The following is a 13,028-nucleotide window of genomic DNA, read 5'->3' as shown; positions in this document are numbered from 1 at the left end:
ACAACTATTCACAAAGTTACGAATTACATGCGGGCAAGGTTATCATGAAGTTCTGGTATGAATAACCAACCTCTTCATCGCTTACTAGCTGGGTGTCTTTGAGCAAGTCACTTGACCTCTCTGAGCTCACGTCTGTCATGGGGATGTTCATACTTACTCCATCAGCTTGTTAATGAACACAGAACAGTGACTGACATCTGAGAACGGATGGCACTCCCCTGATACTTTTAATCCAGAAATAAAGTATTACAAAAATGTTTTTAAATGTTTGCTTATTTTTGAGAGAGATTGAGAGCGTGAGTGGGGGAAGTGCAGAGAGAGAGGGAGACAGGATTGGAAGCAGGCTTCAGGCTCTGTGCTGACAGATAGCCGGATGTGGGGCTCGAACTCATGAACTGAGGTCGAGATCATGACCTGATGAAGTTGGAGGTTTAACTGACTGAGCCACCAGGTGCCCCAGAAATAAGATACTTTTTACTTCTAGAAAGAACACAGGTTACGAGCTATGTTGGTTTGCATGAAAAGATCATGTCTATCATTTATTATCTCTGTGGCCACAAATAAATTACTTTTCTGCACCTCAGTTTCCTCATCTGTAAAATGGCTCTAGTAACCCTTATTTCCTTATGTGGTTGGGAGGTTAATTAAAAGCACGAGTAGGGGCGCCTGGGTGGCTCGGTTGGTTAAGCGTCCGACTTTGGCTCAGGTCATGATCTCACAGTTCGTGAGTTCGAGCCCCGTGTCGGGCTCTGTGCTGACAGCTCAGAGCCTGGAGCCTGCTTCGGATTCTGTGTCTCCCCCTCTCTCTGCCCCTCCCCCGCTCATACTCTATCTCTGTCTCTCTCTCAAAGACAAACATTAAAAAAATAAAAATGAAAAGCAGGAGTAAAAAGTCTGGCCCATGGGGTGTATTCAACGAAGGCCCCTTCCCCTCCTGTCTCCAGCCTGCCTCCCACTTTTGCACTCTGAGGCCCTGCCTCTGAGTGGGCAGTGCCTGGAAACTCTTCTGCAGGGCACTTGGTCTCATTGTCCACAGGAGCCACCATCCAGGCTTTTGTGTCATGGCCAGGCAGATTTCCCCAGCTGCATTGCAAGAGCCCCAACTTTGGGCAGAGCAGAGTAGAAGTTCATCACCTGCCATTCCCAGCAGCAGTCATGGAGGCTGGGACGTGGACTCTCAGCTTCCCAAATTCTCACCTCTACCCTACTCCTTATGCAGTCTCTCAAGGCTGTGCATGCAATGCAGTGGCCACAGAGAGCTTTCCTAGCTGCTTCCCTGCCCCTAGAGATTTTACATTCTGAGAAGCAGGCCACCCTGTCAAACAGCAACCAGAACTAGTTTGTGGTAGGTGGGGCTGGATTTGGGCGAGCGGAGTTGGGGATTCAGAGTCTGGCTGTCTGGGTCTGAAGTCTGGTTCTGATGGTTATTATCTGGGTACCGCTGGGCAGGTTGCTTTTTCTTTCTGAGTCAGCTTCCTTGTGGGTACTCTGGTAAGTGCAGCCCCTGGTCAACCCAGATCCCATTACCTGGCCACTGCATCATCCCCTGGTTCCTGGGCATGGTGGCTCTAACAGCTCACAGGCTCTCCCTTCTCCAGGGAGCCTTTGGTTGACGGGAGCCATCTTGCCGGGAAATGCCCAGATGTTTACATCCCTTTCCTCTCCTTGAGTCAGCCCATGGCCAATTACTAACTGATACAGAGGTACAAAAGTCCAGTCTTCTGCCTCAAGGCTGAGCAAATCTGTGGCTCATTCATACTCCAGAGCTTCCTGTGGGATCATAGGATGGTTAGAGTCCATCCGAGCATACATCCTTGCTCGATTCCTTCCCTTGCCCTGTCCTGCTTCCCTCACTCCTTGTCTCTTGACAGCCATCCTCGATAAATCCCATGCCCACGAATCCCCATATCAGGCTCTGCTTCCAGGGAACCTGATCGATCTATAGGCACCTACCTCAAAGTGTGGTCGGGAAATCCAACCGAGATAGTATCAGTGCAAGTGTGATGTGAGCTGGAGTTAGATTTAGTGAGTGCAATTTGCATTGAGGTTCAGAGAGAAGCTACTCAAAGTTCTCTTTTTGGGTTTCAAACCAGGATATTGGTGGCATATTCAAATGGGCAATGTGCCTGCCTGCTTGGCTACAGGCTATAGCAGCAAATGAGATTGACAAGATTCTGTCCCTCAACACATTTTGAGTTAGTGGAAGAGATAGCGTGATCAGTTCTATGATTCAAGAAGCACAGGGGTGGGCTTCACCCAGACTTAACGAAGGCCTTTCGAAGGAGGAAACTGGTAAGCTGAGATCTAAGATCTTATTCTTAACTGATCCAACAGATAAGAGTTTGTTTGACATAATAATAGCAAAATATATTGGATGACTGTAGCGTATGGATAAGTGAAATGAATGACAGTGGTGTTAAGGGGACAGGAAGGAGGAACTGGAAATACTCTAAGGAACCTGCACCACCCATAAAGTGGTATAATGTTATTTGAAAGTGGACTTGTGTTAATTATAAATGGATATTGCAAGCTCTAGCGAAACCACTAAAAAAAGTACAACTGATATGCTAAAAAGGGAGAGAAACTGGAATCATAGGACATGCTCAGTCAAAACCACAAAATGTAAAGGAAGAGTGGAAGACAAAACTAGGAACAAAAAACAAGGGCAATGAATAGAAAACAGCAACAAATATGGCAAATATTAATCTAACTATATCAATAATCACCTTAACCACAATGGTCTAAATATACCAATTAGAGAAAGAGGTTGTCAGAGCCGATATTGGGAAAGACAAGAAATCCATTTTAAATATAAAGACAAATACAGATTACAAGTTAAAGGATGGAGAAAAATATACCATGCTAATGCGAACCAAAAGAAAGCTAGAGTAACTGTACTAATTCCAGACAAAGCAGATTTCAGAACAGGGAAAATTATCAGGCAAAAAGTAGGGCATTACATAATGCTAAAGAGATCATCAGTTTTCCAAGAAGACATAACAATCCTTAACATGTATGCGCCTAACAACACAACACCAAAAGCTGATAGAACTGCCAGGAGAAACAGGCGAATCCACAATTACAGTTGGGGAGTCAGTAATCAACAGACCCAGCAGGTACAAAGTCAGTAAGGACATAGTCGAACTGAACAACACCATCAATCAACTGGATCTAATTGAAGTTTATAGAATACTTAATCCGACAACAGCAGAATACACATTCTTCTTGAGCTCACATGGAACATTCATGAAGATAGATTACACTCTGGCCCGTAAAACAAATGAGTAGCCAGATATGGTTTCTAAGGCACCATGATCCTATCTTAAGTGTTCAAATCTGACAACTGTTGATTTCTTTTTTCTAAGATTGAGTCCTAAGTGTAAAATGAAGAAAAATAACTTTCAGAATATCTTTTGTATCTAAAACTATCTTTGAGATTTCCCAGAAGGTCCCTGGAAAATCACAAAGACTTACTCTTCCACCTTACGACAAAGAGAGGTGCCAGAAACAATTAGGATTATTTGATATGTTACTGTTGGAGTTTCATGGGAAGAGTTGTCAAATCAGAAGAGACGTTTAGCCTTTCCTAGGTTAAATTGGGATAGGTCAAATGTTTAAATATTTCAGCAACTGTATGCCCTATGGGCAGTTCTGAGAGGTCTGCTGCATGCTCTTGCTGTCCATGACTTATTTCCATTAATCAGAGTCCTGCGGGTGATTTGCCTGATGTTAGGCAACAGTATAATAATCAGTCACAACTCAATTATCATTTAAAATGTTCATTTGATAACAATACTCTTTAATTTGAATCTGGCATCTTTTAGGCCAGTGCTTTACAACTGGAGATGCACATCAGATTTACCTATAGAGTTTTATTAAAATACACATGCTGGGGCGCCTGGTGGTTCAGTAGGTTAAGTGTCCACCTCTTGATTCTGGCACACAGTTGTGAGATCAAGCCCTGCATCAGTCTCTGCACTGGCTGTGGAGCCTGCTTAAGATTCTCTGTCTCCTAAAAAAAAAAAATTCTCTTTCCCTCTCCCTTTGCCTCTCCAGTGCACATGTGCATGTGCTCTCTCTCTCTCTCTCTCTCTCTCTCTTTCTCAAAAAAAAAAAAAAAACCCACATAAGCTTAGGACCTACTCTGGACTGAATGAATCTCTTTACATAATATTCTTTTTAAAAAATGTGTATTTATTTATTTTGAGAGAGAGAGAGAGAGAACACATGTACATGAGCTGGTGAAGGGCAAAGAGAGAGGGAGAGAGAATCCCAAGCAGGCTCTGTTCTGACAGTCCTGTGTGGGACTTGATCTTACCAAGCATGAGGTCACAATCCGAGCCAGAATCAAGAGTCAGACGTTTAACCAACAGAGCCACCCAGGCGCCCCTCTTTACATAATTTTCTTGATCTATTTTTCTTATCTGGTTGATATGTTCTTGTTATATTATGTATATGTTTTTATCTAATTATACATTATATCTCAAGACATTTTTTCTCTGTAAAGATTATGTTTAACCAACTTTATAAGTCACATATGATGTTCCCTGTCTATACAAAAACATGCCTACTCATTATAAACGTTTTGCCCAAAACTTTTAGATTGCCCTATTATGTTTGTTTTGCATCCCATAGAAACAACCAAATTTCCTGGCCAGTTTCATTATTGCTATGACATATTTCACTTTTGTAAGTTATTAGTAATAAGCTAACCATAGCCATTTTAAGTCTCTGTCACCTACAGATACTACTTGTTTCACCCTGAAACTTCTTTGAAATCTCAGCTGTAGTCTAGAGTTTTTGTCTTTAGTCCAAGGACTGTCTCAGAACCCCGGCCGGAAGGATTCCAGCAGGTATTGTTAACAACTAGCACAGAAGTGAAACTCTCAAGGGGTCGATTCTTGGATTCGTGTCCTTCGACTGAAGAGACATCACCATCTTCAAATTACTGGAAGACCATCGCTACTGGTGGCCTCAAGCTGAGGGTGCTTAGAAGCCCTCTTGAAGCAGACAGTCTTTGGGTATAGACAGTTGTGCCCAAGATCCATGGAACAAGACCATAGATTGTCACTTTGTAACCTGTATTCCCCTGTTTTCTATTCTTTAACCTAAATTCCATCCTGCACTAATGTAAGGCTGTATTTAGTTGTGTTACTAATAAAGCCCTGTTTGCTTCCTTAATCACTCCTTGGTATGAATCCAATACCCAGTTACAATTCACCCATGAACTACCTAAAGTGAATATTTCCCTTGGGAACCACTCAGCTGTCTTTGGTCCCAATTCCATGTAAGAAATCAGTTGGTTTTCTGGCAAACTGGACTCAACCATTGCGTGATGTTTTAGATGGTAAATTCCACAATAGGCCAAGTGGCTGGAAATCCAAAACCCCTATCACATTCTAGGAGGGCCTTGACTCTGCTGAAACAATAGTGTCACTGAACTAAAGCTTAGAAGGAGATCAGGGGACAGGCGGTGTATTTTTGGAGACTGTCTCGCTTTCGCAGATCAACAAAACACGTTACTTTTCCTTTAGACCCACCTAATAACCTCGATACTACAACATTCACTGCCTGATACCAATCTATTTTTGATGAACGGTGTCAAAACTTTACAGCATTATTTCCCAATCCCATGGTAGTATTTTGGCCCAAACCAGATCATTATGTGGCCCCCAGTGACCGGTATTGGATCTGGCACAGAAGCCTACTATTACCCGCGAATCAGACAGGAACTTGTTACTTAGGTAAACTAATACCTATTCTCAGGATTGCTTCTGACATCACCCAGGATCCATTTTGGCCCAGTAGTTTGCCCTCTAGGAAAACAAGATTAGTAAACACTTTCATTGAAGAAAGAAAACTTGGGCCTTAATTCCAGAACTGAAACTCCTACTTATTCTAGGGGTATTGTGAAATTCAGGACTTTCATTTCCATACTTTAGAAGAAGTCTGGATGGTAAAATGAAACTTACGTGCTATTATTGAGAGAATAAAAGGTGATTAGATAATCCACCAAGAATCCATCTCCTGAGAGGTTTATGACATTGGACGAGAGATGATTTATATCAGAGCTACTTCAGATATATTTTGGCCTTTCGAGGGTAATGTGCAATGTTCAGGGGAGGAATGTTGTACTTGCATTCCTGAAGACCTCTCAGAGATCTTTAACATGACTAAAAAGATCCAAGAAGTAAACAAAGATATCAGGAAGCGGGGAACTTTGATCCCATATTTGGTTCCATGGACTTTTCCGATTGTGCATGAGATTTGTTATTTTATTTAGTCTGGGCATTCTTGGCTCCTGGCTGAAAAGTGAACTATGCACACTCTGGCCATAATCCTTCTCTTTGTATTTGTCTGTGTACCAGTGTTCAGATGTGTGATCTCCAGAGTTTTAAATGCTGTTGCCTACCTGCTATGCATCAAATGATTCAGCAAAAGGTCATGCAGAAGAAAGAACCGGAAAACCTGACACACAGGTTGAAACAACTATCCCCAGAAACTGGGAGGTTGAAACAACTATCCACAGGTGATTGACATGCAATTATGATACCTCAAACAGCGGTGAAGATCTGGATTGATGTTCTCAGATATTGATGGTCAGACCTTCAGTTTGGGCTGAATAATGACCACAAGGACCAACTGAGAACAGAAACCATCTATCCCACACTCTGCACAGACACAGAGAACCCAAAACTACACCTTAGGGTCCTCATTAAGATGACTTTGTGTTATACCTCTGTCTTCATTAGCATGACTTTATTTTTCCAAGAGTCTCCTCCCCCAGGCAAATGGCTTGATTGGTCATTGCAGGGTTTTCCCAAAGACTCATCAACTCTTCAATGGAAAGCATCACCAAAAATTTGCACCCAAAGATTCTTTGAATGCTTTGCCTCAAAATCCTGACGTTGCCATTTATTGTTGACTCTTGTATTAGAATTCTCATCCAATTCCAATCTAGCCCCCACTTTGAAAGTCCTGCCTTAAATCAAACTTTCAATTTTCAGTAAATTCTGACCTTCCCTTCCCTTTCCTGAGACCCTCCAAAGCTTTTCTCGCTATAAGCAATAAAGCAGCTTTATCTTATCTGTAGGTTGTGTTGGTGATATTTAGGAAGCCAGTGTTTGACAACAACTTAGATAAACACATTTTGTTTTTAAAAAGAAGGAATAAATATGGTGGGCCAAAAAAAAAAAAAAAAAAAAAGTCATGGAAATAAAAAGAGAGAGAGAGAGAGAGTGATAAAGTATAACTGGGATGATTGGAAATACTTAGCAAAGAGCTGATGTTCACTCTGATTCTGGAAGAATGAACAGGATTTTGCCAAGAGAAGAAGGGGAGAAGGGAGTGGCGGTGCTAGCAAGGTGGGGGGATTCTAGGCAATGGAGGGGCTCCAGTGGAAATGCCAAGAGGTCTGATGCATGGGTGAGCAAGGCAGGGCAGAGTCTGGGCTATAATCTGGTTGCTGGGGTGGGGAGTTCGCACAGGGGAGCTTGCCCAGAGAGCTGTACCCATGGGGCAGCTGGGTTGAAATCTGGAGGGTGAGGGTGTGATACTGGAGCCTGTTTTGCAGGATGTGGTCTGCATCAGAGAATGCTGCTAGAAGCACTGATGAAACTGTTGTGGGGTTGGGACACCGGTTCCCGGTCACTGCAGGGCAGGCCCCATGAGCATGTTCGCTGTGAAGGCAAGAAAAGGCACCGAGCCAGGGTCTGACTCCACCATTAACAATCTTTGGGACTTGGTTTCTCATTGTTGCAATTATGGCACGAGGTAACTGGTGTCAGCTCATTGAAAAGCAATGAGCGTTGTTTCTAGATGCAAAGACAGGTGATCATATGTGTGGCCGGATAGGTTTTCTTGGTTCCCTCCTGCCCTGATCTCTTTCTTCTCTGACTCCCCTCCTACGGGAAAAGGGTTTCGGTCAGAAAATGTGAACGCAAGATTATTTAAGTGTAATGGTAACTCATCCAAATGAGGAAAGCAGGTCAGTATCAGCCAGTGAGAGATGGGTTTGTCCTGTAGATGTTCTTCCGCATGGCTCTGGAAGGCTTCAGCCCCCATCATGGAGAGGGGGGGGGGGCGTGGAGCCAGAAACTAAGCCACCCTGTCCAAAGACCAGGAGCAAGTGTGAGAAAGTGTGTGTTACTGCAGCTGTGACCCTTTAGAAGAGTTCTAGAACTGAGCTCTGCTCTCAGAGAGGACAGAAGAGCAGAGAGTGTGTGCAACAGGTCTCCTGGGTCCCATCCAACACCAGCTGCACGTTGCTTGAAAGAACTGGGTAAAAATGTCGATACACGTCTGCATCTTCTTCTGAGCTCTGTGTGTCCTCAATCAGCTAACAAATGGTTTTCTTTCTGGTCATGAGCTATACCAAGCATTTTTTTCAAACGCTATGGATGAAAGTCGAGGGTTCATGCATTGTTTTACAGGCTGTAACTCCTGTTGTAATGTTATTTCCCAACTGAACGAAATCCATACGGAATGTGGAAAGCAAGCCAGAATTTGCTCCTCAATCTTCCCCAAGCCTCGTCTACTTTTTTAGTTTTTCTTTACAGCCAGTGTTCCGTGGACTCCGCACAATGAATAATTTAGGAGCCAGGAAAGCAGCTGCTACCTTAGGAAGACCTCCAAGCCCCAGCATGTACTCCCTCACTCGTAACAGTCCTCCTCGGGCACATGGACCTGATCCAAAGTGAAAATTGGCTGAGGAGAAGCTGGAAGGCTCAGCAGGGTCTGGCTCACCCTCCAGCTCGGTGATTTTCACCGTTAAATACGTTTACCGAAGGATCTGGAAGGCGGGAGAGTTCTGACCCTCCTCTTCGACTAACGGAATGACAGATTGTAATTATTTGGAGAAAATGGCTTTGTATTCTCAGACATTTCGCCCCCTCAACATCCTAGAAGCTGAGGGAGTAGGATATCAGGTCCCCTCAGAGGTGACTCCAGAGGAGACTTTAAATGAAAATCTTTCTGTAATCGGGCTTCAGTTAACCTAATGGATTCCCAATATTTAACTTTGCTGTATTCCTTAACCATCTGGACCCCTGAAATGAAAATTCATTTCCTCTTTTTTATGGGAGAAGGGAGCATGGCAAGGGGGGGGGGTGAGTGGCATATTTCAGTAGGAAAATGTTTGTGTTTTAGGCAAAATGACTTTCCATCTCAGTCCTGCTTGAGGGCCCTGTGCCCACCCATGACACCAAGGCCAGCCCCCTCAGCTGGGGCAGAGGGGAGCCAGGCTGGGTGCAGGAGGGACATGGGCAAGGAGAATGGGATGTGGAGAAACAGATCTGTGCATCCTACATCTAGACAACCGTCACCAAGAGAGCTGACCCTCCGGTGGGGAAGGGGTTTCTCATCCAGCCACACGCAGGCACAATTTCTAACGCATGTCCCCATGTCTGGAGGGAAATAATGACCAGATGGTGGGTGGGGTAGGGAGGACAGACAGTGGCCAAGGGGCAGCTCTGAAGCTCTGGGGGCAGAAAGGAGGGCTGAGATGCCAGTTGGTGGTGCCCTGGCCCCTCCCTCCTGCCCAGGGTCCTGGCTTTTCCACAAGCCTTGCTCTTGGGTTCTTCCCCCCACCCCCCGACTTGTCATGATGGGACTCGGGCCCCTGGCTGTGGGGAAGCAGAGGGTGACAAGAGGGAAGGGCTTGGCAAAGGAGACAGACGAGGTGGATGCTGGCCAGTTCGTCCGAGCCAGTCCAGTGTGCCTGGGTGGGGGCCCAGACGAGTCCCTCCCCCTCAGAACTGGCTGGGGGGATCTCTTCCACCCTCACCCTGGATGTCCATCCTTTCCTGCAATTCTGCTTCCTCACTTATCGGGGGGATTCAAGAAAGAGAAAACGGCATCATAACATCCACAACACGTCTCATGACCCGAAGCGTAGGCTGCGTGACCTGTGAGTACGGCCTCTGCCCTCCTCATGGCCTCGAAGGGTCCTCTCTCCTGCCGATGGCTTCCTCCGGCTCCTCCTGGAGCAGGTGGCCCCACTTTGGGTACAGCCTTCCCCGGCTCACAGAAGAGCTGTGGCCGCATTCCTGATGGGAAGGTGGCCTAACCCCACTACTGCTGGTACTTCGTGGAGGTGACGAGCGTGCTGTCTGGAGTCAGGCGGCCTGGGTGTGAGTCCTGGCTCCACGACCAACCCGCTGCCTGGACGGCGCTTCCCTGCTAAATGGTCACTGCTTCCTGAGGCTCGACTCAGTGTCCCTAACTCTGGGCTGCGGGCAGGGCCTCTCTGCGCAGCATCCCGTCCCTTCCCCAATGAAAGCACCTGCCTCCCCACCCCCTTCCACCCCCGCCCCGCCCCCAGGGGTCCTTACAAGGGAGGGGGGAGGGGAGGGGAGGGTGGAAGAGAACGCTGGGTGGCAGCCAGACCAGGAACGCGTCACACCATCTCACATACACCCCAACTCAGGCATCACCCCACCTCACCTGTGCCTGGAGAGCCGCTCCTCACCTGTCCTCTCACCCCACTGCCTGCTGGAAGAGATGAAGCATGACAGATGGCCGACCTCTGGGCGTCCCCCTCCCTGGATCACCCCCATTCTGCTGTGGGGGAGCCCTCAGCCGGTCCCCACTGCCCCAGATGACGACCTGGCCCTGATAATTTTACTAACAAGCATCCCCAGTCCTGACATATCTCTGACACCCTGGAGCGGACACGAGGTCAGAACATCCCCGCATCCCCCATCCACCCCGCCCCAGACAGACAGACGGACAGATAGAGAAGTTTGCTGAGGGGATTGCTGAGGAAAGGTGATTCTAACCAAGAGAGCAGGAGACTGAGACCCCTGCTGGGGTCTCAGGGTTCTGCCAACACCAGCACCATGCGAGGCACTTTACACGTGCCCTTGGCAGTCCCTTCGATGGTCCTGCCTGGGAGCAAGTTGCCTTCGTCCATCTCATGGGTGAGGCTGGGAGAGGCTGGATATCCAGATTGGGGCCTTTCAGCGGGCAAGTGGCAGACCCTGGGCTCAAGCCCAGTCCCTGTGCCTCAAGAGACCCCCTTTGCTCCCCTGGCTCGCTGCTGCTGCTCCGGAACGCGGTGGGTGGGCCCTTCGGAGCTGGGGACCACTCACCTTCCTCCCCCAGGCTCTTCGGCTGGCGGCTCATGGTCAGAGGAGCGCCTCAGCCCCCACGCTGGCTCACACTGATGGCTGGCCCATGTGCACCTTCATTCAGCCTGGGGCGCTCTCCTGCCCTCATGGTGGCCGGGCTTCCTTTCTGGGCCCTGATGGCAGCCGGGGCCCCTTGGCTTGTTCGAGATTGAACTGGAGGTAGGTGAAGGTCGGGAGAGAGGTGAGGAAGGAGGCGGGGAGTTCCCAGCCCTTCAATCCGGCCACACACTCCTCCGCTCAGGTTTCCCAGCAGAGGGGCAGTGTGGCCTCATGTTTCAGGCATCACTTACACACGGAGGGGCCCTGGAGGGGCCAGCAGCTGCCAGCTCACCTCCCAGCTCTGATGCCACCTGCACTCTGGCCGCGGGGGATGTGAAGAGCATCCCAGGGCCCTTTCCCTCTACCCGGAGTCCCTAATTGGGACAAGGCACCAGGAAAGTTGTGGGATGTTGGTGAAAATTATCACCAGGCCTTCTGTTTAAAACGCAGGTTCCCTGGGGCGCCGGGGTGGCTCAGTCGGTTAAGCGTCCGACTTCAGCTCAGGTGATGATCTCGCAGCCCGTGAGTTCGAGCCCCGCGTCGGGCTCTGTGCTGACAGCTCAGAGCCTGGAGCCTGTTTCAGATTCTGTGTCTCCTTCTCTCTGAGCCTCCTCCGTTCATGCCCTGTCTCTCTCTGTCTCAAAAATAAAGGTTAAAATGCAGATTCCCAGAACTGACACTGGGCGTTAGAATCAGTAGGTCGGGGCAGCGCCTGAGGAATCTACTCTCTGAATCCTGATGCCGAGTCCCCGGGCCCCTCTGATGAACGGTTCCCACTCTTGCCACCTGTCACTTGCTCGGCCACTCTTCTCACTGTTGCCCGCCTTGCAAAAGGGCACATCTGGCTGCTTTGCAAACCAGAGGTTCAGAATTGATCCTCTGGCAGGCAGCCACAGGCCCTAGGGTGTTGGGTTCTTAACCTGGGATCCCCGGGAGCAGAAAAGGGGGGAAACATAACCATTTCATTTTTCCTTGTCTTCAACTGAAATTCAGCATTGCCCTCAAAAACGCGTGAGTTTTGTCCCCCCAGTGGAAGTCATAGACATTTTCTCAGCACGTTAAGCTGTGGGGGCGGGGGGGGGATCTCAAAGTTCCATGTATGCCTATCACTACTTCGAAATTATGACAATTATAATCCTGTTGCTAGACCTTGTTATTTACTTATTAGGAGGGCCTGTCTCCTGGCCACCTTGGTGAAGGGAAGGGCCAAAGAACCATCGCGTGAGGGAGCATCTTGAAACGCACACGCTTCAGCTCAGGCTTTAGATCTTTCTCTTTGTCACCTGGCCTCTCCCCAGCCCCAGGATTCCAGGACAGTGAGGGGACTCTTGTACTCTCTGGCCTCCACACTGCAGCCCCGGGGCCCTGGAGTGACTACAGCCAGCCTCTCTCCCAGCCAGGCAATCCCTGTGGCTGAGGGGGCTCCCAGCTTGCCTGCCCGCCTCTCCTAATGAGTGAGGACCCTCTCAGCCCTTCCCGGTTCTCTGGGGACTGAGGGGGAAAGGCTTTCTACATTACCTTCACTCCCGCAGGGGAATTCCCTCGCATTCCAGCACCTGGCCTGTCTACACCAGAGAGCACATCACTTCTGTGTTTCCCCCAGAGAAGGCCGAGCAGGCACCAGGGCTAGACCCAGTTCTAGGCACGGGGGGGTGGGGGGGGATGATCAGTGAATAAAGCGGAGACCCTTACCCTCGAGGGGCCATCTCTGCCGTCCCAGGTGGGCGGGTGAGGCCTTGGCATCTGAAGGGGGAAGCTGGGAATTCAGAAATTCTCACAACAAAACCTATGCCAACTATTGTTACGGAATTCCAAGTCCGGGTTTGGGAGTCAAACCGAACACGGAGTATTTTGCTTTAT

General features: G+C 48.1%; 1 protein-coding gene across 1 annotated transcript in view; it reads right to left on the bottom strand.

The window, feature by feature from the left end:
* The window catches only part of TMC2 (transmembrane channel like 2), a 56,724-nt gene extending 55,163 nt beyond the window's left edge, over window positions 1–1,561 (bottom strand). Inside the window, exon 1 of the mRNA XM_045447338.1 lies at window positions 1,528–1,561. Coding sequence (XP_045303294.1) covers window positions 1,528–1,561 — 34 coding nt within the window. The remainder of the gene's footprint in view (window positions 1–1,527) is intronic.
* Window positions 1,562–13,028: the final 11,467 nt, after the last annotated feature.

Source organism: Leopardus geoffroyi, chromosome A3 (genome assembly GCF_018350155.1).
Source record: "Leopardus geoffroyi isolate Oge1 chromosome A3, O.geoffroyi_Oge1_pat1.0, whole genome shotgun sequence".
NCBI lineage: Eukaryota > Metazoa > Chordata > Mammalia > Carnivora > Felidae > Leopardus > Leopardus geoffroyi.
Note: the sequence above shows the minus strand (reverse complement) of the source record. Positions and strands in the feature narration are given on the sequence as shown.